We start from the raw sequence: 27,971 nt of genomic DNA on the forward strand, positions 1-27,971 counted from the left end.
ATATCGTTCAAAAGAAACTTGTCCAAAGTTGCGTATATCAGCGAAAGTAGAATCATGCAGGCAGTAAATTTTAAGGCGCTCAAACTTGTAAGTTAAGGACAATCGAAACGTGCAAGAATCGAATTGAGAATTGTTGTTAGAAACTGACCAGGGCAATTCCTTCTGACTGAAGAAAAAATATAAAATTCAGCTAGTGAAGGTGGAGACGAACATAGTTACGTACTTAAAATAACTGTGTAGTGATGTTACATTTCGTACCTTTTCCTGAAGAACACAGATTTGCTTACGCAAGCGCGTTATTTCCTCATTTTGTTTACTTGACATCATAGATTTTTTACTGAGTTCCCTTAGAAGTCGATTTTTATCTTGTTGGCTCGCGTTCAGCTCCAGAGCTCGTTTAGTTAGCAACACTTCATTTGTCGCCAAATGTTGTGTCCACGTTCCTGACTGAAAGTATGCAAAAATAATATATAATAGATAGTAGCGTAGTTTCCTGCAAGTACTAGTACTAGTTACCGCACTAACCTCAGTGAGGTACATCATTGACAGTAATAGAATTCGTTGTTCCTCACCAGCTTTCGAATAACTGGCCCCATTTAGTACACAGATGTGGCTATATTTTAGTGGGTTCTTTTTGCTTGAGCTTCTGGAAGATATGGTATTTATATACCGGTACGCGGTACGCGGATTTTACGGTAAATTTTCTACGGTAGTACGCCTAATAAGAGGTTTTGGCACGGGCACTAGCTCGAACTGAAGTTGCCGGGTCCGAAGCGTTCAATGAAAAGAGGAACACGACGCAAAGGGTTCAAAACTTAGAGGGCGCAAAAAATGATGCCTTTGTATAGCGCTACTGTAAAGATGTGGCAGTGCGCGTCTGGAGAAGATAGTAAAAGCGCAGATACATTATTATAGGCTTATATATGGATTTCACTGCAAAAATAAATGTTATTCCCTCGAAAGGTTGATTTCTGTTTACTCTCTAAAAATAAGGACTACAACAAACTATGAATAATGTGTAACGTATTTTAAGGAAAATATAATTTTGGAGTGCCACGGTATGCCCAATGCACACCTCATGCTTGAGTCGCGCAATCTCCGCTTCGAGCTTGCCGATCTTTTTTTTAAGACGATCGACATGGAAGGTTGGCGAGTCTTCAGGGAGGACGTCATCTTCCTGACCATTTTCGTGGACAGCAAGAAGTCCGTTGGCCACTGATAGGCCATGACGAAGTCGAGCCGTTTCATCCTCCGCTTTTTTCATGCTGTCGTTCAAACAGTCGATGGTATCCTACGTAATGTGCAAAACAAATAGGTACGATGAAATTAAAAAAGCCGTTCAATGCAAGATGAAAGTAACGTGTATGCGACAATTCTCTGTTCCTAGGCCCAGGTCCTAAATTGACTATTCGAACACATTGGAAGTAAAGTAACGCATGTATTTTTACAACGAATCTAAGAAAGCTTCGTGACACGGTGGTGTGTAGTTGAATGCAGTTGCTTCACTCATTTTGCGTATCGTGACCCAAAACGATCTAACGACGCTGAGCTATTCGAAACAGACCTGTAGCTTTGTCTTCTCCTCAAGAAGGGTTTTGCCAATGCGGATAGCCAATTCGATGTCCTGTGCCTTATTTATGAGAAGGCGAGCCAACGGAATACGATTATCTAACAGTGACATGTCCCCCAGCAGTTCGGTGCAAAGTACTGTAATCGTATGTAAAAAGAATTGATTCCGTTTACAAAAATCGGCATATCCGCAACTCAATAACATCTTATATATTATGTCGATGCAGCAAATCTAAAAGCTCTGCGGAGGCTTAAAAGCTTTATCATACCAAAGAGTTACATTGGTGATGGACTAGCGAATAAAAAACTTAATCGATTGTCACAAAAAAAAAAAGTTAAATATTTATAACGCAGTCTCTCACATTCAAAATGATTGCCTCTTTCTTCGTCGGAGTCCGGGATATCATGTCCTCTGAGTCGCCCAGTACCAAGAACGCGGCCGAATGAAGCTCTGTACGGCGAGTGATAACCTTCGTCGATCACTTTTTCCTGATTGGACTCATTAACATTTGTAAACACTTTCTCTGTCTCGAACATGTTTCACTTATGCACACTTCGTACGATGCGATTTCGCAATGGACGAACATCTAAAGGTAACTACTTTAAGTGTACAAACAAACAAACAAACAAACAAAGGACGATATTGTCCGCTTTTCAATTTCTATACCATAAAAATGTAATGCCTTCTGGCTGACCATGTTGTCTGCTTTAGACGCAATATTTGTACGAAAAACTTTCTATGTCGTTGTTGTCTACACATTTAAGCTTGACAATGATAGTAAAGGACGAGCATTAGTGTTCAGGTACAATTAAACCGCATTAAAGGTAAACGTTGTATTTCAGACAACGAAGTCTCGTCTTTGCACACGGGTCTTAGCATATATCTGCTCGAAATTGCGATTCTTCCTGCGACTCCAATATTATCTTCGGAAGCTAAGATTCAAACGCCACGCTAACACGAAAGTCTTCATATCAGAAAAATAGACATAGTTGCCTAATGCGGTTGCGCTAAGCAATACATGTAGATTTGACAATTTTTTTGCTAATTGTTTCAACATCTATATTCGTACGTTAAACGAGCGAGGCATCCGCCTAACAATGATGTCGCACAAGTAGAGCTGAGGTAGCAAACGTTCCATAGACATAATCAAGCAGCAGCAGCGGCAGCGGCAGCGGCAGCAGCAGCAGCACCAGCAACAACAATGTCAAAAAACCGAACTACAGACCACAACAATGATATCCCTCGATCTTCACTGGTTCATACCGTGAGGACACGATCACGAACGCTTCCTGTTCAGGGCTTTTCGTAGGCAAATCACTTCGTTCTCATCAGTGTCGAGACTCCTCACTCAAATACATTGTTTACGTTTTTCGTGTCCACTCTCCACCATAACGTTTGTTCGTTCTAATTTATAACTAAATCAACTTGTCTTTAACAGAGGAAGGATTTTTGCCTGCACCGAAACAGGCCCGCTCGTGGTGGGACGTTTCTTCCGGCTAATGCACGCACGACGCGTGCTGAGGAATTATCGAAAGCTTCATTTCGTAGCAGGCGCAAGAATTGTTGGGCAAGTATCGAAATGGTGCGGATTATACGTACGCTCAAAAAGGCTAATCAGTATCTAAACATCAAATAATTAGTGGATAACTATAGCTTTAAATATATAGGCTACGAAGAAGTCCATTAGCGATATGTACAAGTGGACAATATATCCTACTTATATAGATGGTGGGAAAAGAGCACCGAGCATTTCATGTTTTACGTGTTCGAATAGCTTAAAATATATAGTATACAGGTCACGAGAAACCAAAATTTAATTTTTAGAAAAATACCCAAAGCAATTTATTTATTTAAGAACAATTTACATGCATACGATAAAAGGATTCATTTATTTAATAAGTAGAAAATGCGATTGAATGTTTCATTGAAGCGGGGAAACAGTACGTTTTCATGAGACGGCAAAAAAAGAGCGGGCCAAGTGTCAAACAACTCAAAGAGATAAAACTGTAGTAAAATAAGCAAAGAGTAGTAAATTCTACAGGAAACCTACCCTGAAATGAGGGGTTTGGCAAAGCATCAAATAGATTTGCACAAAAAAAGAATATTTATAAATAACCTAATCGAAGTTTACCTAGTCAATCATTGTTTTTCTGAATCGATGTGACCCACCAACCCAGATGAACGTTTTAAGCATGCGGTGTGCAATAACAATTTGGAAAAAAACCTACATCAGATATTACCTGTCAAAAATCGTTTGGTAGTACTGTCCTGTTTATTTAATGAAAGAAAAAACATTGTTTTGATGTTGATAGTATCATCGCGTTTCTACTAGCCAGATCATTCCGGTCAGGTGACTATAACCTCTTATGGACTTTCTTTTTTACAACACCGTAAGCTGGCTAGTGCTAGTAGCCACTAGCTGACCGCTTCAATAGGGAGCATTTACCCCACTAGCCATGGACTTTAATGCCTATGTTAGTATCTAGCCAAGGAAAAACGTATTATTATGGTTTAGCAATCTTTATTTGGTTGGCCTCTTTACAGCCCCCACTATTGGGGGGTTAAACCCGTCGTTTTATCAATCGCTCTTACTGTTGCAGTTGTCTTGCTTCTGTAGTAAATCAAAGGCGAATTCTATGTCAGTTACCTGTTCTTCTCACTGCGTTGCAATAATATATTATATATAGATTGTGTTTACCTCTGCTTCTAACCGTTTTTCTATGTACAGCAAAGACTCGCTTACTCAGCCACGACGCCACCTCTTTGGCACCACACAGATCATCTAATCGTTCCGTCCCAATTTTCCATAGTCCATTGATAAAGCTAACATCAATTAGCCTATAACTTGCTCGCTTTTAGATTCGTATCCTATTTGGTGTGAGACACCCAACGACCCATAATGATACTGTTTGCTAAGAACAGCCTAAGTTTGTTTCGTTAAATCAACGCCGTCCAGACATTGTTATTGCTGTGTCGGTCTTTTAAATCTCTTCTAGATGATATCCTGTATTTGACCCATTTCCGCCCCTTGACACCCCAGTGGCAACTAAAAGACCTCCTCAGCTTACGTAGGGAACTAGCCTTTTTTTTTTTTAACTTTCATGTCTTCCTTTCGTGCAACAACTTGACCCAAATCAAGTTGGGGGTCTTGCGCACCGCTGAGACGCTTTGGCCCCATCTATGAGTGAGCACTTCGAGAAAGCTATACAAAAAAACACTTCTATCACGCCTCCAGTCGTTTAATACTACGTTGTTTTTGAAGCTTTTTTATCTTATTTTTTTTTCCGTCTAATCCATTCAAAGCGTCTCAGTTATTGTTGATTGTATTTTGTTGTACTTAAAGACAATCGTACGTAGCTAGCCTGTCTTACTTCCAGCGAAGACGAACGCTTCGACAGAATCACTTTTCTCAAATCGGAAGAAAAAAGCGCCGAAATTTCTTCATGAACAAAACCTTTTTTTTTTGGGAATTATATGGGGTTTATTTGAGTGGCGCAAACCTGCATAGCTTTCCCGTATAGCAACTTACTAGCAATAATCCCCCGACGGTAAATACCGCCTCGCTTTACTGCTCAGCAGCTTGCACCCGCTTGTTGCCGTTGCGTAAATAACAACCCACCCCATGCACGTATACCCCCTATCCAGTTCCGATTTTTGTTTTTCTCTCCACATTAGCGATACTTCTTTATTGGTACACACTTAACCATTGTATATATAATTAATATGTCCTCATATTTCGTCCAGCAGCGTAGTGATTTCGCTCGTAGCTTAATTAGTGTCATACTGTCGCTTATGTACAAAATGCTACGAACAAGGTAACAGCTTGAGTTTTCGTTTGTGATGTTACGAGCCTGGAGTGTCTTGCCTTCCATCAACTGTTGTCATTGAAAGCCAAAGTCAGGTGCTCACTGACTGGCAAGCGCACATACATTATTTGACTGCTTGCTTAGGAGTCGAAACATCACTGGCAGAGATACATCCTTGAGGTTGACTTCTTAAAAGGCATTTATATATATACATATATATGTATATATATACGAATGACGAACTCCACTAATTTATATGGATTAAGGGATCGATCCGTAAGGTTAGCTTGGATAGTCGAAAATCAACTGTAAATGTAGCAAATCAACTAAAAAAAACCAATTAAATCGGATTTTTGCTTTAATTGTTTGTCTTCGTTAGTAGGCAAAAAAAATGCCCCGTTCGTGCTCGCCTTTCTTTTTCGTAAATCTTCTAGCTTATATTTGATTTTGCTCAGAATAATGATAATAATAAAACAAGTAGGATCACTCTTAAACAGCTTAACAATAACAAACGAGAATTATAACTTTTGTTTGTGTCATTGGCTACTTTGTATGTATCAGTGTAGATGTTGTCGATACAAATCAAATATGTTAACTTCATCTAGAACAGCCCCAACAAATTTTCCGATCTCACACAATTTACAGTATACGTTCTGACATTAACGTTTAAGTTATTGCATTAGTCCATCTGCTGTATATTTGTAGGCGTGTTTTTGTATAACGCATCCGTACTGCCTTCAGCTACGCGGAGAAATTTCGTTCCGTAACGTCAAACTGAATGTAGCGTCATGCAGTTTCAAATAGTTCCACCCTATATCGGTGAGGGCAACGCAGAGAAGATGATCCGTCCTTCACCACGTTACACGAAATCTAGCGACAGCATAAAACCAATCGGACAAAAAGGAAACACCATCTTGTTTTATAGCCTCGCTTGTTGCCGCGGCCGCCGCCTCCAGCCGACCTCATTTATATTACCGAACTACGGTATTATATTAGCAGATAATAGTAACGTGAACACTTTGTAACGCTGTATACTGTATACCATCCCAAAAATGTTTCGACAATTTCTCCATTCGTTTGTTCCACAAGGATCAATTAATATGAATAGCTGAGCAGAAATAGTAAGAGTCATAATAATCGGGTTACGAATGGTCCTCGTTTAGTAGCCTCTGTCAAAGTCAACAGTCAATATATCGTAACGGCAATGTCAAACGTATTAACAACTAATGAGCCCAAACTCGAATAACCGTTCGGACAATTACGTATAAGGGTTCCCTAACGGAGAGAATCTTAGCAGACCCATGCTGAAAATTTTACGGGGGTTAGATTTACTTCCGGTGTTGCGCCTTTATAGATACTCTATACTCCTACCTCTCCCTCTCTCCCGAATCGATTGTAATGTTTTCTTTAAATACAACACCCAGCTATGGTTTTTCAACCCAGCTAGAGTTGGCTACTCTTTTCTGTCGAGAATTTTCACTCTGTATTGTATTGATCAATGATTATAATTACTGTATTTGTTTGTGTATGCAGCTATTACTATTATTATAGCCTATTTGTCATACGCTACTGGAAGGAGTAAATTAAAGCTGAAAAATCCCTTCAAAGTTATACCGGCAAGTTGTTTCAAGCAATATTATCGCTAATATTGGCATTCGTGAGAACAAGATATAGGGCTGTCACAGGCCACACGTCAGACCGATTACGATTTTCCGCTGAAGCATAAATCAAACGAAGCGAAGCCATTTCGTACTCTATATTCCTATTACTTTGGTTATAGTCTTTTCGTACCTTCCTAAGTTATTGTTCCTCCATCAATTTTCAAATTTACAATGAATAAATACTGTTTACGACACGAAAACATCAACGATGTCTCAAAACAGAAGACGGCCGTTAGGTCGGATGTCAGCGAGAAGTAGCTTATTGGCATCTATCAATTTTCTTCACTCGATCGTGCTTCCTCGACATTAATTACTACGTACACTTAATACTAAACTTAAAGGTTTTAAATGTATGTTGCAGACAAAAACCGTGTAGTTGCCTGCTATAATTTTTAATGTATTGGCATAGCAGTGTCGATGCGGCGCATATTGTTCTTCCAAGATCTGTTAACATTATGGTTTCTCTACCGTACTTTTTCCTCACATTACTACATAAGCGCCCCCTTGCGCATATTCCGCATCGAACCTATGGTGCCGATTGGTCGTGCGCGTCGGGCATTGCTGGGTACGAGATTAGTGTTGATCTGAACCAGAGGATTAGGCGCTCGAACCAAGGGAACCCGCATAGCAGGCATCAATCGAGAAGCCGCGTTTGTGTCCAACTTCGAGGGTGGCACAAGACTCCAGGGCTTTGGGGCAGCTGATCGTGGCATTGAGGAAGTGTCGTCTACCGCTATAGATGCAGAGGCCGACGTCACCGGCGATGTCGTGTGACCACATGCCGTTGCTGAAGCTAATGAAGTAATCGATGTAGGGGAGGCTTCAGAAGGAGGCTGTCCTATAGTGTTGATCGGAAGCACCGAGCTGATCGAATCTATAGATTCAATACAAATACACACCGAATACAGAAAAATAATAGATAAAAAGCACAAATATCATTGCTAAACATGTGTCGTGATTGTGGAAGCATATCTACCGTGATGTTCCTACAACGTTTTGTCCTATTTTCAAATTAGTTATCACTTCATAGATATGCAAAGCTACTTTCTTCGCAATGTTTTACATTTCCGGTTATTCGATTACTCATGGTACAAGATATCCATTCTTAAACAAGTTGGCTACACGCGAGTCTGAACTCTGTGGGAGCATTTCGCTTCGTAATCAAGCCAATTGAAGATAGTGGTAATATATGATGCTTTCTTACCGCTCATTGTGGTCGACATACGTGTGACAGCGGCATGACACAGCTCCATAGATTGAGAGTTGCCATCAGCCGCCGTATAGCCCTGGAAGGGCCACTGAACAAGGCGAGATAGCCTCGACATCAATCCCTGGGTATCAAGCTCTTGTCGGGCACGCTTCGCTGCGCGAGGATAATTTCTGCGCCTTGAAATATACTCTCCTTTGGTCGGGGTAACGTTCACAGAGTCATCTTCGACGCGGTAAGAACGTAGCAAGACCCCTTTTGCACGATTCTCTTTGACCAGATCCGGGGTGAATATGTCCGACGTATCGTCTTCAAGCTCGTTCGGAGGAGTACCCGGAGGTGTCTGGTTGGGCGATGGTGCTGGAGTTGACGTCACTATAAACAAAATATAACGCATGCAGTAAATCCGATAAAAAATGCTTTTATATGAGATAGTGGAAAGTAAGCTTTAGTGACATGGTCCATAATATGCTGGTCTCGATTGTTGTATCTCTTATGCTGAAATGAACCTGTCTATTTCTCTCTTAGCTTATATTTTGCTTTTTGTTTTTTTTTTTGAAATATTTATTTTTGACGTAAAGTGAAGATTTTTAAACTTTGTCATATCATTTTCAATCATTCTGATATGATGAATCACATACGCACGCACGCACGCACGCACACACATTTTTATACGGCAGATCATAAGGTAACAATGAGCCCCTACTGAACTAAGCGAAATGTTCAGATAATTAATCCAGTTAGAAGTACGGATTATTCCCAATCTTGAAGCCCTCACTCTTCGTTTGTCTACTACCAACCTGAAATATGTTCGTCATCATCGTTCTTGTCGCGTAAAACGGCCGGTACCATCGCATGAATACCCCGCTCGTTCAAAACTCGTGCCAAGCCTCGGTTGACACTACATGTTGTCGTGGCTACCAGATAACTTGAACGGCTCAATATTCCACCCGTGGCCTGCACGGGTGAACGATGCGTCGATCCGCTGGTCGCCATTTTGGTCGTCTCCAGACTCGACGTCGTTTGTGTCGCGTCAGGGTGGAGCACATTCGACGTCGAATAGGTATAAATACAGGAGCTCTGCTCGAAACTTTTACCGGGCTGGCTGAGGGGTTCGTCAACAGCAACCTCTCGCAAAAATGACGCAATATCTAGTGAACTTGGAGGTTGAGGTGTACCTCTTTTATTCGGGCAGAGGCTGGCTGCCATGCCACTCGGTGTTAAAGTGGGCGGAGACTTGGGTGCATAGCGCGTTTTTACGCCGTGAATGCGCTCTTCGAGTCCTACGAGACCGAGAGGAGCGGGCGTGGCAAGACGGCGCCATCGATGCAGCGTCTGTGAACCTTCCAGTGGTTTAATGATTTGCAACTTGTCTGCAAAAGGAGAGGCAAAGCAAGTCGTATACGGAAAAACGAAAAAAAAACAATAGAAAAGGATGTAATTGCAGAATACGATGGTTATTTGAAATCGGGGGATCGAAAAATGCTTTTTGTCGTATTCTATAGCTCCGAACTCTTTCAGATCCTACTGATCTACTATCCTGAAAAATCCTAACTCGAAAAGTTTAAATATTTAATTATACTATTGCTTGGGTGTCATTCGATGCTCAGTTTTCTACATAGTTCGCTTATCATGCCACAGTTCTATTCGTGTAGACACATGCTAGAAAGGGGTTATTATTCCCAGTTTAATCAGTATGAATCGTAGTCTATTTGCTAGACTCAAATAGAGCTAGCAAGAACTCTTCACGACGCTGCCACTTTTGTTTTTTTCTTCTAATCATGCTTTGATTTGCTCTTCCTCGTTTCAATCGATCACTGTTTGAAAGCAAACTATTTACTATAGATTGCCACCGAATCTGTTAACAAAAATGTTGTGTGAAACGAAGCACATATTTTCGTTGGTGGGTTTAGAGGTATGGAATTAATGTAAAAGTAAGCTAGATAACAGTTTACAAGCCCAGAGTAACCATTCATTGTTTTCCCATAGAACTGTTCTCCTCTTTGTTCTTTTCTAATTTCCAGGTGACCATGTGATTAAACAGCATTAGCGGATCCTACCATCGACTATCAGTATCTAGTCTCAAGTGTGAGGGTATCTATCTAACAAACAAAAAAGTTGTGCTTACCCGGTATCTTGTAGCGTCTCGTATTGGAATTCGTTGACCCACTGCTGAAGCCGTTGAACCCGCTCAGGATAGAATCTGGTGTTCGGCATCGCGAGGTCGGATCTTCGTCGAGTTCAAAGAAGCTTTGCGACTGTGGTAGGCCCATCAGGCCTCCCATGCCGTGGCCTGCTTTCATAGGCGAATGTAATTCCAGGCCCATACCCACTGGATGCTTACCGTGCACCGGGTTTAGGCCTATACTGCTCAAAGACCTAAATACCGTAGTAAGCCAATAGCCAGATAGAAGTCCACCGCGTCGATGTTGCCGTGTGTATAGAGATAATAAAAGGACAGAAAAAAACGAGACGACTTTGAATCATGATCGGTTCTATAAAGATATGGATAGACTCAAAAAGATGTTTACTACTCCAGGGGCTCCTGTAACCTTTTAGAATTCGCTGCTACGCGATTGTTCATATCGCCTAATGTTCCCACAACGGGACAGAAACTGCGCTATTACAACTGTTAGGTGAGCTTCACCAATTAATTCACAAACATTTCTCTCAGCTACTCAGCAAGCCAAATATTCTACCTACATCGACATATAAATTAGAATCTCTTCTTTCACAGGTGTCATTTCTGTTACTTTCCATCTTACCTATTAGTTACTATCCGACAGACAGAGGTGTATATAAAATCATCGTTTTAGCTAGGACCAAGTACAGCTCATTGATCGATCCGATAGGAGTCGATCATTAGCCTCAGCTCGATTTACATGCAAATGTTTCTATGTGCTTCCAGCTAAGACGCATCGAGGAAAAGACCCAATAATTACTATATCTATCATTAATATGTAACATGGTGCTCTAGTCATCATTAGATCCTAAGGCCTTTTCTATGAGTGCACTACGCTTTGCGCAGCCTCGAAGGCTACCAGATTCTAACTTTAAGGTGGCACGGTACGAAATATTTGCGTATATGATTGTCTGCCTGTGCAAGTGCGGGTGTATTGATACAATTTTACTCAGTAACTATTTAACAAAAACTATCGTAAATAATGTTATTCGTCTTACTAGTTGTTAGTTCAAGCTGAGCCAACCTATGGAGTGCCTCGATAAATTAAAGCGACAGCGCATGCGTCTACGATCGCCTTTAGAATAACATCAACGCAGCTATCGGGTAGTGCCAATGAATGTTAATGCAATGCGATTAAATCAAGCTAACAGTGACTCATGCGTTACCTTTTGTTTGTAAACATGCAGACGAACTCAGACGACAGACAACATTGAAACGGTGAAAACGAAGACAAAACATATTCTTCCAACATCTTTTATCACTTTCACATTTTATTGGCTTATAGTTGTTATTATTACCATAATCTCATTTTCGTTTTCGCATTTGTAAATTCAATAACGGATTTACACCGCTAGCAGTCACCCTCGAAATTCGACTAAAAAAAAAAACGATGTTTGAAAAGTCGCAGCAACAAGCTTTATCTATAGTAATATTAAGCACTTCTGTTTGAACAAGCCCTTATCGGCATATGTCGCGTCACGTTTTGCCGTTTCGCTGGCTTCTGTGGCTGTATCTCGTACAATAATGACGGAATTTGATCGAGATCTTCGCATGTATGGCTAAGTTTACTATATCACACTCATATTAAGTCGAACGAGTGTTAAATCCAACCGCGCTACAAACGCGCCACCAGCAGTATTTTGGCCCCATAAACTATATCGAGTTGGCAAATAGAAGAACAAAAGTCCGAACCCACCTTCAGGCGGGCAGTGATTGGTAAGCCTATTTGCCCGAAAAAGCGTCAGTTCTTGACTCAGTCTGTCGGGGGAATATGCCTAACTATTTTACTTTAGTTTGATGAGACACCGAAAAGTTTCAGTTTCTCGATTAATAAGCTTGACCACTTATTTCGTCCAGATGAGACAGGTGGCAAGTTGCTAGTGCTGTTTCTACCTAAAACTAAATCATCGGCACGGATAAAAGTTTGCATAGTTATGAGAGCATGCGTGTATAGACACTGGCGTCAACTCGCGTTGTAAATTCCTCTCAGCGCTCAATCGGTGTCTGAAATCTTTACCTACGGATCACTTGGTCACGGCCTCGCTGCCATTTCGTATGAATCTTCTTTGCACATCTGTTCAATTCACACATTCATTTTATGGGCATATATACAAACAGGACAAATTCCCGCTTAATTAATCAGTAATTTAACTTGATCATAGCAAACGTTCAAGATATGATTATATCTCGCTCACTTAATGGCACTTGATGTTTCAATTTTGCAGTTCAGATTTAGAATTAGGGATCCTGGTAGAACAAGCAACGATCTGTTAACATAAAACACGTTTTACCCATGTCTGTAAAATCTCTCTCTTACTTTCACCTAACAGCGATCACATCAAGTAGAATTACCAGTTACCTAATAAGGGGAATGCTTTTTGGAGTTTTACTTCAAAGTTCACCTGGAACTACGTGTTTCTCTTTGGAATCACCTGAAACTAACTTATCCGTAAGAAGAAATCCGGAAGAAATAAGCTACTAACGTTAATAGCCTCTAGTATTATCATATTCTCCCAACGCAGGCTTAAATCTAACTTGTCACGTCCAAGAAAACTACGAAATCTAGAACATGGAAATTTCTTACCAACTTACTCCGGAGTCGTGACCGGTTACTATGTAATATGCCCCATGAAGACTATTTATACTAATACCACCAGCACACGGTTGTTTCCTTAAGAACGCATTTCCTGCTTTTTGGTTAAGCTAAATAAATGATCGACGAAAATCCGCTCAAGTCTCTATAGAAACTAACACTTGATTAATTAAGTGTCGGAAATGAAATTTCTGTTCTTAGGTAAAAAAAAAACATTGCCAGCTGGCGGTCCTAAATTTCGCTATGTTCAAAATATACTTCACAGCTTCTTCGCGAACCAATATTAAAGATATATATATATATACATATATATATATATATATTGAAAGTAACCGGTAACCACTTTACACCAGGTAATATAAATTATTAGATCCCGTCTCAATACGATTATCTCTATGCAACTATTCTATAAAGAATAATCGCGTGGAGATAGTTGCTTCTAATTGGTGCCAGCCAACTAACTTATGTATCTTCATGAAATTCGCCGCGTTACACATAAACAGGCGAACCGTTTCCAGATTTGCCCACTATCTAGAGGCTATCTATGATTATTAACATGATCATCTCAACATTTATCAAAAACCAAACGAAAACAACTACAATGCAACGCTATAACATCTTTCTGTTAAGGTATTCATTGGAGTCCCCATTGACAGACCGAGATAGCTATATGGTGAATTGAACCTAATGAACAGAGACTAAACTCGATTTTTCTGTTCCTAATAAATACTGAAAACCAGCTTGAACAATTTGTAAAGCATTGTAAAAAAAATCAGGATAATCTCAGAACCTCTACATAATGCACGTACTAGCCTCGGTATATCACGTAGACTTCAGAGCAAAATGTAAACACAAAAGGGAAAAATCTCGTTGATCTGCTGAAGGAGCAAATCCGACTAAGGCTCACACAACCAGCACGTTGGTTACAAGAAAAAAAAAACATGTATAAATAGACAAGAAAGGAATCGCGAAAAAAAACATGCCTAAATAAACAGAAAAAAAACCATGCCTAAATAGACGAAAAAACAGTCGCCAAAGCCTTATTGTAAGAACCTAGTTTCTCAAATGGTGCATGTCTACAATCCGTTTACAAGGCATCATCCACTTGCAAATAGACGGACAAAGCATTTCGCATATCACATCAGTCAACTTTGTAATCTGTTCTCTTACAAATCGTTTCTTCGGTTTAAATTTGCGGCATACGTAGGTGTGACTACATATATCTTTGATGGCATTCTACTTTTCCATACGATTTAATGGAGTCCACCATCGAAAGCAAAGCAAATTGTTGCCTTGTTAGCGAGCTGATGAAATCTATAACGGATGATTTTGTGATCTGGAGATAATTCATAATCTACGATGTTTCAAGTATCGATTTCAGTGTCGGGATGGGCAAGTTGTTTGAAACGCATGATCGCGCTGTAGAGGCGCGCTATACTCTTGGTGAAAAATGTGCGCGTAAGGTTTTGCCCCATAGATAGTGGAAAGATAGCGGAGGTAGCACGAGGCAGGTGGATTGCAGACGGGCAGATGTGGGGAATGTTACAAAGCAATTTGGTCCGTAGATGTCGACGAATGAGTTCATGGGACGGGGACGAGCGGCTGATCGATCGGTTTTAATCGACGGACGGAGGATCAGGCAAGTCGAACAGCTGCTTCGAGACGGGTAGGTATGACCTATTGTCGGCTTGTGGTTTTCAGGGAATTTTACATCATTTAATTTAGCTCAGATGAGTCGTTCTTTGCTGGACATTTAGCCTTTAGTTTGGTTTACTGTCACACTGGATTTTTCGCTCTAATTAGGTCGTATTAGCGATTGCCTTCACTGGCCAAGTTGCAAGACACGGTGGGGAAGGGGTGTGGTTCAGTTAAATAGAAACTTGATAAGCTACTGAAGCGGTATGGTTGCGAGGGCTTCAGCCAACCATTGCAGCAAAGCCGGCAGGAAAATCAACAACAAAATCCACAATAACCTGCAATTGACACAGCAACAACAACAACAACAACAACAACAACAACAACAGGAAAAAATACAGCTAACAACTATATACGGCACTAGGCGACGAGAAACGTAACAGCCAACATACACAATTACCCACGAGTTATAAACGCGAAACAAAGGATACAACATAGCAACAGGAGCCATGGCTGGAAAGTACGAGCCGATCGAACTGAGGGAAGAACAATGTCGTTAGCAAGTGGGAGACAAACCGGCCGTTTTTATAAACCTTGACACACGTAAGATTCATTTCGCTTTGAGCGAATGTCGCAACAGAACATAAGGGAGACTATGATACGCATTTCGGAATATAGCGACGAGTGTACTCATTTCATGTGCAGCGCGAACCAAAGTTAAACACCGTCGTATATGGTACAAACGGGTTTCCGATAGTACATAGCAGTACGTCTATCAACTCAGTAGTATCTAACGATCTAGCCCACAACATCATAACGAAATCAACTGCACAACGTTCTAATATGGTGGTTATATCCCACTTTTACTGCTTGGTGTATCGCAGCCTTATATCACAAATAAGCGTATTTTCCCTGCTAACCAGAACACACACGGAAAATTCGTGATTCGTGGCAAAATTGATGACTAATCTTTCGATGTTCGAAACTTTTAAAACTATCACGTTCAACACGCAGTAGGCAAACGGGTAGTAGCTGGGTATTTTTTTTTAAACAAACGTTTAATAACATCTAATGGCACAAAGCATTATAAGGTACTGCACAAACGCATTTATAATTCTTTTTACTTATTTTCTTTAATTATGACACCCTCAACTATTATTTCTACGTGAACAAATTCTTCGAGTCAAAAGGTCAAGGACTTGCCGCCATCAGGAGTCTAACCGGGGTGGGTCTTGCTGGACTTATCTCCAAACAGCTTATTAACAGATTCTTGTTTTTTTTCTGAACTCCTCGTGAGTCCATTTGATTTTGGCAATATTAATGTTCGATAATCTTTTTCCAACGCTGAGATTGGGACCAGTACGACTGGACGTTTCTTAGTTCCTGGTTACCGTAGCAGGGCATTCAAGGAGACGCCACCCAGACCACGCTCTCCCTTGGACACATTTCTAACTAATGGCCAGTTTCGGTGCTGATCGGGCATCAATATGCTATGGGCAGTTAATGTGAACTTGTGGCCATTCAGAGCCATGTTACGTTCACACGTATATTTCATGCTGACTGGTAAATAAATAAGCAATAGTAAATAAGTGGATTCAAAATATATGAATTCTGAAACAGTTGAGCAGTCCGAGTATCTAAAGCTGAAGTAAAAAAATTGACTTTTTTATGTAGCTAGCATTCTGGTATCAAACCGCTAAGCACCCCGTATACTTGTTTTCAACAACTGGCAACGGTTTGTCCTGCATATCATTTCCGTCAATAACTCCTACTATTGTTATGCTATTGAATTATCAAATATATCTGCAACAGATAACGTCTACCGTCGTTCTAGCATTGACTAAGATCAACGTCGCGAACCGTAAACACAAGACATCATGGGGTGGGGGTACAAATTGTCACGTGGGTAACATGCTGATTATGCAGCGCGCGCGCAGGTGCTGATGCCGATGTGTCAACCAAACGACGAAAACTCTTAATATTTCGCTAATATGACTATAGCTTTTTAGTTACGTTGCTTACGTAATCGATTCTGTTTCGACGTCACAATCGTTACCTGACGTAATAGTTTAGTCACCATATTAGACTTTGCCACTTAACAAAATAAAATTCAATAAATCTTTTTATTAAATTAGGTTGTTTTGGATAGTTGCTGCTTCTCGTTATTCAAATTCGTCTAGGAAGATATGATTCTGTTGAGCATTCCATGATTTCGCAATCTGTTCTTTTTTTTTGCCTTTTTCGCCGTCTACTGTGCGTTAGCCCACTTCGGGCTACCCGATTGTCTTCTAGCGTGGATAATGAAGAATGATAGATCCTAGTATGTTCCGTACGCCGAAAAGCAAGCCATCCCATCTGGGTCGTAATTAGATCCCTTCTTACTAAATGTTTTCACCCAGTGTGGTATTCTTATAGTAATATTCGGAGAAGCACGCCGGATATACACGATGCTGTAAAATTCATCAGATCGTTGATCGGACAACTTCCGATAATTTACAAACAGGTACCAAAACAATAACCAAGCGAACATCGGCATCTAGTTAGTCTACTTCACAAACCTGTTCCTGTGCACAATTATTCGGTATTTTTTTGGTGATTATGAGACTATTGTGAAAGGAAGTTACGCGTTCATCAAGCGACAGAATGCTGGTTACTTTAAGAAAAATTTTGTCTAAAAAATAGGACCTTTCAAATGTTTCTTAAACGAAAGTATATAAAAAAAAATAAGAAGAACAGACTTTAAGATCATGCATTAAGGACGCAAATTTTGTATACAGTGGGCATTGACACCGTAACATAGGGCAAGTACTGGAGGTCCCTCACTTGGTTCGATATTGTTTGATCGAGAAAAACAATGACTACCACTACTAATACCACGGATAATAAAGTTACAGCGTGATACGAGCCGGTGAGCATTCGTTGCGTAATAAGTTAGCTAACTGCAAACTACGCCCCATTTTGATGTGTCTTCTACATTGGTAACAAAAATCGTCTCAAAGGAAATCAATACAACGGGGACCTGTATAAACAAAGGACCAACACCAGTACGAGATTAAACATTGCCCGAAGTATTCCGTATGTATATCTCTTGAAAAGGAAATTCATTGCGAACTTACGAATACTGCGAATCATCGTCAGTTTGGCAACTTTCAGGAAATAGACTCTCATTCTCATCCGATACTCCGTCGAAATCATTTGACATTGGCCGTCTATTGGCAGCTCTGCAAGGGGGACGCAGATTCGGTTCCGAATCGCCACAGCCCTGTACAGGTCGCCGGGACGGCGGCTGTGGGGAAGCGTTCGAAGCAGAGGTCGCAGCCCTAATAAGTGCGTGTATGTATGCAGCGCGCGGTGGAGGTGATGAGGTCATCGGGGTCGACATTAAGATGTGAAGGAAGACGGAAATATAAGAAAAACAAAAAATGCAATGAAAAACAGGCATCAAGGATAGCGCATGCAATGTGATTGATCATGTAAAGTAACAAAAAATCATAAAATATAACATACAACAATTTCGACCTACAAGATATGTCTTAACAAACCCTCGCTGTAAAACGCATTGACACCACAAGGAGATCAAACGCGAAAAAGAACAATATTATAAAGTTTATATAAAGGTTTACAATAGTTTCAAAAAAGAAAAAAACACACACACACACAGTTTCAAAGAGGAAAAAAGCTTAATATCGATTCTAACGCGGTAACAGTTAAACTCGGTGCATTTCTGCAGTAATTACTCTATATGATTAAGGTAATACGGGCAATTGTGACCACGAACGGTGTAGTTAAGTCACCCATACTGCAAGCATAAGAGGCGGGCTTAGGAAACACAGTGTAGCTACACATTGCCAGTTAATAAATTTGCTCGCGAGTTCACTGTAAAGGGATTGTACACACCAATCACTAATCGTTATGACTAACCATTTCCTAATCCATTGTTATAGCGGCAGACTGGACCTCGAGCATACTCAACGTTGGCCAAGACTCATGAAGTATACATAGCACGACTAGGTATTGTTGCAAAATTAAAACGTTTAGGCTTACTAGATGATAACACCGAATAAACCATCAATTATATACGGCGTATGATATTTAAATTCGAACCAACTTTTACGGGCTGTTTTTCGTCTCGGGCATCTGCTGGTCCTGGTACGAAGGAAGCCAGTTTTTTTTTCTAGAACAACACAACAAACGCAAGAAACTATGCGCTGTTTCCAGAGTTTGAGTGGGGGTTAGACGTTACCCAATCTCGTCCCGCTGGCTACACCTTGATTTTTGCATAGAAATGGATGACCCTTTTGAAGAAAAGATTGGATCGTCCCGGAAAGTTTCAACAATTAGTGCCTACTATATTGACAAAATTTCGTCCCGCTATTAGCCCAAAATTAAACGCATTTTAGCTAGCTTAGACCGACCAGCATCGCGTGACGCACGGTTACTATCGGGAAAGCTATGCAACCGAACTTCCGATTTCTGGAGTAACTAGTTAGATGTGTAAGTCGAACTGAAGTTGTAATTGCGGTCAGTTGTGGCTTAATTTAATAACGATGACCGTCAGGAACAACACCTAAAATATTTGTTTTCACTTCGATACAGTGTTAGGACACTTGCAATTCAGGTATCGTACGCTGTATATTCACAAGGACAAAGGCATGTCCTGCAGATTTCTGCCCCTGTACAGAAAGGCCGAATCCAATGTCGTACACATGGACCGTTCAATCAAACACGACAAAACATACTGCGTTCGTCACCGATATTTTGCTCATCCTTAGTTCGCAAAAGCATTTATTTGCTGTGCTACGTCCTAACCGTCCCATTAACTAGTCACTACTGACTCATAGATTCTGTATGCTACAATGACTGGTCTATATATAGCAGACTATAAATCAATAGTTTCTTCTTAGCGTTGCTTTTCAATGACTTTAATCGTACGTTTTCTATTCTCCTCTACGTGGGTAAACGCATACCTGTCGTCAGAGTGATATCCTTCGGAAATGTCCGTTCTCATCGACATTGAAAGCTCGGCTGCAAGCGAATCTGGATTAATATATTTGGTATAGGGTCCGTGTGACCCGTGGTTGTTGTAACTTTTGGCCTGGGCCACCCCGACACCAACAGAGAATCCCACCGCCACGCCGCCATTTTGGTTTACGTGATGATGATGATGGTGATGGTGATGGTGATGATGGTTATTGTTGCCGCTGTTAGGGTGTCCTTGCGTCGCGTTTGCCGCGATTCCGCCGACGCCGCACACGCTGCTTATACTCGAGCGACGCTTGCGCTGGCGGAACTCCTCTTGGAGTTCCTGCAAAAAACAGTGACAAATGGCAGAAGCAAGTATACGGCTTAGAGCAATGCCAAATACAATCTTTAGAACAAATAAATAGTTATTCAGTAGTAATGATAATAGTGCCAACAATATCCACGGACGGTACCTGTACAGTCATCTTGGATGTAGAGCGATAAAGAGGGAAGTTTGCTTATGTGTAGAAAAACGCTGTTATGATAACTGTAGTCAGGGACGTCATGGTCGGTTAGAAGGTAATGTGCTGGACGTAAATCCGATTAGAATCAAAAAAGCTCATACGGCACGACTGCTTCTTCTTTTAGAGTAGTAACAACATTGAATAGTATTATTTTTGTAAGGTTATAAGATACATCTTCAGAAAACAAAAATAATAATAAAAGGATTCTTATATGTTCTTGTCCATCGCTGCTTTTATGCCATCTGGGCCGCCACCTGCTGGCGGTTATTCTCAACAGTGTAGAATATATTATAATTTGTCTGTAAGTTCACACCTCTTTTTCCGCCCACTCATCGCGTAGAATTTCGATTTTCTCGTACATTCTGCAATTGCCATTTTGTTTTTCTCTGCTTTTTTGAGCACGATTTTAAAGCATACCGACAACCGGATTTCTGCAGAACACTGAATTTTTGGCATTTAATGTTTACCTTAAGATCTCGATCATGACTCAATTGGTTCAGCGTCCCTTTCTTTCTTCCAGTGAGTTTGTTTCTACTAGTTCTCGATTATCTCTTGCATAAATCTTTTAGCAAACACACGTTCATGGGAAATTAATACGTTTTTTGCGAGTTCAAGAATTAATATTATTTGGTTCAAAGTGGTTATTTCAATTGCACCCATAAACCACTCACGTGATAACTGCAATTTTTTGCGAAGATTTATCGACTTCACCTCTCTTGGGTCTTAGAAAAAAATTTTGAAAAATATCCTTACATATTTAGTTGTAGCCAAAAAGCGTCGTTGGCCATTTTTCACGCATTGGGTACATTTGTTTGCGTATATGCGTTTCCACACAAGCAAAACCCCCGGCGCGGTAGAAAAATGCTATCTCTATGGCAGAACAACTGAGTATATTGCTAAAATGATAACGTATAGTAAAATAAATATGTTACTTAAACTTGATCGATCGATCGATCGATCGATCGATCGATCAAACTCAACAAGACTGATGCCGAAAGTTCGAAAACATACCGGTCGATACCGGAAATGATGCCGGCCGACACGTCGTCACGCTTTTTGCCATAACCGTCTGTTTTCTCGAAACGAATTCGAGATACACATACAAGATTATACTTTTTTTTTTTTGCACATTACGCGCAGTTGGGCTTACTGTTGATTTCGGTGTTGATCACTAGCTGTCATCATTTCGTGTTTTTGCGTAGTTTTTAATAGAAATGTGACGACTGGTGTTATTGTTTTTCGGGGGTTCATTACCTGCCTAGCTGCATATACGTACTTGGAAGGCACATAGAAGGTTGTTGTACTTATCCTTGCAGTTGCCAAGTTCGAGGGTGAGCTCCTGTTGGGTCTCACCCATTACGTCCATGTTCATACGTAAGGTCTCATTTTCAATAGAATACTCGCGGACCTAAAAAAACCCGAATTTTTGAGAAAATATTGTGGCAGACTGTGGCGAAGTGTTTTTATAAAATGTTTCGCATTATTTACAATTGTACCGGTTACAAATATATCGAGCCCTTGCAAGAACTATAACTACGTCAACACAGGTTTCGTCTACGTTTGCACCTAGAGCCGAGCAACCCCGAAAGGATGTAATAGTGCAGCTATTAATCTCAAAATGTCGTAATATCATTAATGTGCTTGGTACCTTTTTCTGCAGATCTACGATTTGTCCCAGTAATTGCGTAATTTCCTCCGCTTGTTTAGCGGAATTCTCGGCTTTTTTGCCAAGCTCATCGCGTAGCCGGGCAGACTCGCGCTGGCTTTCATTTAGCTCGCGTAAACACTCATTAATTAGCTCAGTTTCACGCTTCTCTTCCGCTTCCAAATCGTCGGTCCACGTAACCGACTAGAGGGGAAGAAATGTAAAGTAAAAATGGATAATTGCACTTTAGAATAAGTGATACATACATAAAGGTAATATGTTAAATACGAATAGATATGTTCTCATACATCATCAGATTTAGAGGTAGAACACGAACGGTTTTCACGAAGTTTGCCATGACCTTTTTCATTGGAATTGTACTTGAGCGAAAAATTGATGAAGCTATCGAGCCGCGTACGCACCTCACTTTTGAGTCGCTCATTTTCCGTCTCGAGTTCGCTGATTTTTTTTTGCAGGAGATCGACCCCGCAGGGTGGAAGGTCTCCTCCCGGGCTGTCGTCCTCACCCTCCTGATAGATGGCAAGAAGCCCACTTTTGAGTGATAGGTCATGACGAAGCTGGGTCACAATTTCCTGAGCTGCTTGGAGCTCCTGCTCAAGAGATTCAATCCTCTCCTACACAACGCATGGAAAAACGCGTACAAGGTTAGTACCATGGCAATGTTTACCAAAAACTTTACCTGGTGTTTACTACGATTCTTCGGCCGTGGCTTCGATCTAACATTATTTCGAAAGCGAAACTCATACAACGTTAATTAGCTTGCAAACGAACTAAACATATTAAATGTAAAAACAGCAGGGCGATTTCGAATAACGACTATGTTTCTTGTGTCCAGGTAAGGTTCATTATGCAAATTGACTAAACACCTTTCCTGGCCTTAGCTTACACAGGTGCTTCGGCCAAAGGAACAAGCCTATCCAGATACTTCATCTACAGATTTTAATTGTGTTCCCATGATACTGCAACGGCAATGCGCTTACTTACTAGATACCGAAACACGTCGTGAGGTGATCTAGGTTCGAACCGCACTTCAACAGAGACACTTCACGTCGTCTCGGAATTTAACTATTTACTACATGATTACTAACTAAAGCAGTCCGGGGCGCAAAATTCGAGAGAGTGTTCAATCATGTTTAATTCCATCTGCATCATATATAGTGATGATTTTTGAGGTTCGAATACACAATGCCTAGCGCTGGCTACCTGTAACGTTCTCTTCTCGTCGAGGAGGCTCTTGCCAATATGGGCGGCAAGTTCAAGATCCCTCTCCTTCTCCTCCAGCAGCCGCGTGAGAGCGTCGGAATCGTCATACGTCCGGGTCATCTGCGTCAGCCGCTCCGCACATAGAACTGCAATCAATCGACGACCGAAAATGAAATACGATAAATACCACATCCATTATGTGTCCCTAATCAGCTAGAGATTGTCCGTTTGACGGTGCAGTGGCAACTTGCTGACTTACTGAACTTGTGTGTGGTGGTCTAGATTGGTTCGACACCGTAGAGACCCCTTGTTTTGTACTGAAAGCAATCACCCGCCTGAACTATAATACATAGCGACAATACTTGGCCTTAAACTCAAAATAGTTATCCGTTACCCTAGATATTAATAGGAAAAACAATGTTAAGTCCAAAATATATAATAATAGATTATGCAGTTAGTTCTTGTCAGTTCTTGCATATTGTTAAACAATACGACTATCAGTCTAGACCACTAAAACGTATCTAGTTAGACTAGATACGCCTAGACTTTAGCCTAGTTGTTCGTTTGATCAGGCTTTTACCGGCACCTCTTCACACCAGCTCAGAGGATTCCTATTAACAATAACGATGATGATGATGATCCCTTGCCTTCGCCATTAACAGCGTTTGAACTCACTTTTGAAAAACTCAAGTTTCTCTTCCTCGGAAAACGCGAAGCCAAGTTTCTTAAGCTGCGCAGGGCTAGCAACGCACTCAAGTGACAACTGGAATGGCAGATGACAATCGTTGGCAGCGGAAATTCTACGATCAGAATCGATCCCGTTGCAATCGGCGAATACGCTTGCGGTTCTGTGCATCTTTTATTGGCCATTCGCAATAATGTCTTTGTGTAGCACTCGGTGTTTTCTATTGGCTAAACGGGTTCGATCGTCTCGTGCGTCACTCCACGGCACTAGCGTCCCTCGCTATAAAATATATCAACATCCTCGTTATTTACGCCATTAGCTAACTATTTGTTCTGAACAGATGATTTTAACCAAGCGTCTGACCTGTAATAGAGGCACTATTCAACCGCCAGCAGGGCTATTGGAGATTTAGGAAACGAAGTATGCTTTAATAATAACCCCTTTAGGTTTCCTTTAGGATCAATTCCTACACAGATGGTTATATGCATATGTGACGTAAACTGTGCCGTGTAAAGTCTTGTAAAGTGGGTAACAACAATGGCCTATAGTGCCATTATGGTAATAATTACCGATCGACCTTCTTCATTCCTACTAGCAGCTCCCGGGTTCAGAGGTGCTAGGCATAGTTACGCCTTGACAAATGTTTGGCTCGTCAGTGGCTGGTGTTTTGCGCGCAATAATTTGAACAAGACTATCTATGGTTTATGAATCGCAGTGTACCGTTCGCTGGTCTTCGTGCCCTTGAATGCTATACTGGTAGTCAAAGCGTTGTGATAATCACTATAATAGTCATGGTGCCTCGCCACTGTGAGCAGAATCCGTAGAGTACCAAAAAAGATAGCAGAAGAGGCTTATCGCGATAAATAAGCAAAGTCATATGGACATATATGCTGCCGTCTTCCAGAAAGAGAGCGGATTAACCCGAATAAGACGGTTTCTACTAACACTATAATAGCCACTCAATTTGCATGATCACCACTGCCTGGTCAATGGGGCATTCCCCATAGTCCGTGTGGGTCGGTTAGAATATTTTTTCGTTTGTGGTCAATCGTATTACCATTGATTTTCAGACACAACAGACGGCTAAAACAATAATAATAGCAGTAGTAATAACAGCACGTATCAGTCCGATAAACGCACCAAAACCCTACCTCTAGGTTCTTATGTAAGCAAAAGGCAGACCTATAACGGCGAATGCGGCGAACGGAGACTCCGCTTGATTCCAATATTTCATGTAGAAGTTTAATGATAGGCTATAGGGGAGTGTTGAATTCGTAGGAGTGCGGTGTATGTTTTCGTAGTTGGACATTCTCACATGGCGTGCGTTGGTGGTGTTAGCTCTGCATCGAATTAAGGAATACGACCAACCACAACAGCTTTTCTAACCACCAAAATATCCGGTCCGTCTTCTTCGATGATAGCCACCTTTTCTCCTGTTGCGCTTTTCCTGCTTTACGAAATCGAACACGTGGCTCAATTCAGGCAAAGAAAAACCGATAGCAATGCCTATGATCAGCTGTATAACAATGGCTAGAAACAACCAAACTGACAATCTCCGAACTACGACGCACGGTTCAAAGTATCAAATCAATTGCAGGTCTCTCTCTTGTTCATACGCAGATGATGCACATGGGCAGGCTGTACGTGACACAAGTACATGTGTATATCCATATTGTCGGTGTTATAAAGTTACGAATGAACAATTTCAACATTTCATCGCACGGTAGACACGCACGCATCGTGTCGTCAACCGGTGAGCGTCGGCACGCTGATCCGTGCTAGTTCGTCGTCGTCGTCGTCGTCGAAACATTCGGTCGACCACTACGTTGCCGCGTTGTTTCCGGCTGGGATGACGGCGTCCGCGCTTACGTTCGCCAGTGATCGCGGGCAGATTCTTGTTTGCAAACACGAATAAAACACCATTATTTAGTCTCGATTCTGCGATTCTATTGTTCGCGGGATAGCAGCATTGCCGAAACGATCGTGCGAGGCGACCTGAATTGATTTCGAGCGCGGACGTCGGCTTTGGACGTTTCTACGTCTTGCGTTACTGTCCGCACGTGACACAGCACATGTGAATGTTACCTCTAAATACATTATCATCTCACACAGTCAGTTGGGTGCCTGCCAGCGTTTCTTGATACCTGTCAGATCGACTTTAACTGTGCCAGTTTTTTCGTCACGTCGCCAAATGTAAGTTCAGCTGGAATCGAGAAGTTAGTTCAACACCAACAGAGGGGCACATCCAGCCTAATCGGTACATTTCTCCCTCACTCTTCACTAGACTAGGTCCGCTGTGTATATCGATAGGTTCTTGACTGTAAATATGCGAGCAATAACGTACGTCCATTGCAGCTACTAGCAGAAACAGCAGCGCCAGCAACGGCCGTTTGGCGAACAGGCTGTTTGTTGTTCGTTTTGTTAATGTTATTATAATCGCTTCAGGCCAGAAGCCTGCCGTTCGTTCGGTACGATCATTCGCGCGCACAGACAGACGGAAGCTGAATACGAATACAATATAGAGTGCGCGTTACTGACGCTGCCGTCATTTTTGGCTTTCTCGTTGTTTTCGTCGCCGGCGCAGTTACCGACAGAGGCCTCTCAGACTATGTCTTCGTGTGCGGCGATCTGTGCAGCCATCACAGACACAATCTCGTGTTCAGCATCGTTCGTCACTCACGTGTTTCGTTATTGGTTATGTATCTACTATGTTCGCCTACTCCTAAGACGAGCAACAGGTACCTAGATGTGTTAGATGAGCAGATACGGTGTACGTAGCTTAAGCTGACTATATTCGTGTTGCCTGCTTTGCCCTATATGCTTATCGATAACGGCAGCTGATGACAATTTAATGTGTTTCATCGAATGATACATGCATTCTAGGCGCACTCGTAAACACAATCACATGTTATCTACAAATGAGATCGATTTTAGACGAGGATCAGTGTGTCACGATTGACATTAAGCCCTTCGTAGAGTGAAAAACGTCCAACCAGAATCTAATCTCTAAGCCCACGCAATATGTGGCAAAACTTAATTCTGTTTTTCCTCATTATTCGGGGGCCTATCCGTCGCTGTCACTGAACTTGTCTATACCGCTTCGTCGAGCTCGTCTATAGCCAACGCTGTCATCACTTGTCCTGCAATACGCACTTTATCATACTATAAACTTCGATCATCTCTCCGTGATGTCCCCGAGCCCCGTACAAATGCTCAGGCTCGCTCGAAAACAGGCCCACACAACAACCTAAACGCACACCGCTTAGTGAGAATCGTCGCAGGGTACGATACATGTCGTCATGTTAACAAACACTTGTGTGCAAGACAACGACAGATTTCTCTGCAATGGGTCTAGGTGTTGGCGAGCAATAAAGGCCCGCACTGCTTGAGTAGGCTAAGATTTGATACTCAATACGCATTCAGAGGCCTCCAAACCGTGCCTGCTATTTGTTTAGGTTTTCTTGTCTACGCTATAGTTGCTTATCCAGCTAGCAGTCTGAAGCAGGAAGGATGTACCAGCCGGCGTCACAGTATGATCATACTTTAGAGCAAGATATAGACAAAGACGCTGCTAGCCGTCGTAACAATCAACACATGCGTTAGGGACTATTGTCTCGTTAATATTCATTGGGAATCCCGTTGGAGAGGATAATTGAAAAATTTGAGTACCGCATCTGTGCCAACTGGCGTTGAAATATGTTAGTAGGTCAAATATGGCTCAACACGATCTACGAAAATGAACTCTATCTGTAAAAATACCAGTACGGACAATATTGCGTAGTGGATACTTCGCGCGAAACACACAAAGGCTAAATGCATGTGATATGATAAAAAAATTATCTAGAAACCCTCACGTTAAAATGTACACACTTCCTATTTAGAAAAAAACTCAGATCGCGAAGATACACCTGATTCTTTTTCTATATGCGGAGATCGTCGTCTTACGATGAAAGTCCGTCTGTACATTCGATGAAGAACGGGAACTCTTTAATTGTTCCTGACGCAATTCCTCTCAAGGGCCCGCTGTGGATCGGTCGAAATTTCATACAACAACGCTGCCAGCAGCGGCGACAGAGGTGGTCGTGATAGCGTGCATAAACGTTCCAGTGTTCGTTTTTTGCTTCAGCTTTCTACGCTGAGGCCGATCCGGGTCATAGCTTCGTCGCTATCGCGACGGACCGCAACGTCGCCACCTAGTTCCTAATTGTTCCTATTGAACGTAATCCCGATTGCCCCCCAACGGGCAGAATTCAAATCGATCAATGTAGAAGAACCAA

At 41.5% G+C, this 27,971-nt stretch overlaps 2 protein-coding genes across 17 annotated transcripts in view; both read right to left on the reverse strand.

The window, feature by feature from the left end:
* The window catches only part of LOC111260215 (trafficking kinesin-binding protein 1), an 8,210-nt gene extending 5,486 nt beyond the window's left edge, over positions 1-2,724 (reverse strand). For 3 of the 5 annotated variants that reach the window (XR_002680186.2, XM_022832801.2, XM_022832799.2), the window contains exons 1-5: positions 2,640-2,709; positions 1,932-2,169; positions 1,565-1,707; positions 1,076-1,291; positions 259-447 (exon numbers count right to left, since the gene is read on the reverse strand). Coding sequence is in view for 4 of the 5 variants with exons in the window: in XM_022832801.2 (XP_022688536.1) it covers positions 259-447; positions 1,076-1,291; positions 1,565-1,707; positions 1,932-2,106 (723 nt within the window). In the remaining variant the exon portion in view is untranslated. Of the gene's footprint in view, positions 1-258; positions 448-1,075; positions 1,292-1,564; positions 1,708-1,931; positions 2,617-2,639 lie in introns of those variants that run through there. The other 2 variants (XM_022832800.2, XM_022832798.2) reach the window with 2 other exon arrangements.
* Positions 2,725-4,071: 1,347 nt separating this feature from the next.
* LOC111260213 (trafficking kinesin-binding protein 1) overlaps positions 4,072-27,971 on the reverse strand; it is an 89,867-nt gene continuing 65,967 nt past the window's right edge. For 9 of the 12 annotated variants that reach the window (XM_086968209.1, XM_022832793.2, XM_086968206.1 and 6 more), the window contains 10 exons: positions 23,010-23,155; positions 22,208-22,420; positions 21,789-21,989; positions 21,417-21,548; positions 19,622-19,959; positions 17,771-17,974; positions 10,373-10,623; positions 9,045-9,617; positions 8,242-8,619; positions 4,072-7,911 (listed from right to left, as the gene is read on the reverse strand). In XM_086968209.1, coding sequence (XP_086824335.1) covers positions 7,526-7,911; positions 8,242-8,619; positions 9,045-9,617; positions 10,373-10,623; positions 17,771-17,974; positions 19,622-19,959; positions 21,417-21,548; positions 21,789-21,989; positions 22,208-22,420; positions 23,010-23,129 — 2,796 coding nt within the window. In that variant the 5' untranslated portion in view covers positions 23,130-23,155 and the 3' untranslated portion in view covers positions 4,072-7,525. Of the gene's footprint in view, positions 7,912-8,241; positions 8,620-9,044; positions 9,618-10,372; positions 10,624-17,770; positions 17,975-19,621; positions 19,960-21,416; positions 21,549-21,788; positions 21,990-22,207; positions 22,421-23,009; positions 23,156-23,684; positions 23,974-24,876; positions 25,115-27,971 lie in introns of those variants that run through there. The other 3 variants (XM_022832791.2, XM_022832795.2, XM_022832797.2) reach the window with 3 other exon arrangements.

Source organism: Varroa jacobsoni, unplaced genomic scaffold (assembly GCF_002532875.2).
Source record: "Varroa jacobsoni isolate VJ856 unplaced genomic scaffold, vjacob_1.0 scaffold_411, whole genome shotgun sequence".
Lineage (NCBI taxonomy): Eukaryota > Metazoa > Arthropoda > Arachnida > Mesostigmata > Varroidae > Varroa > Varroa jacobsoni.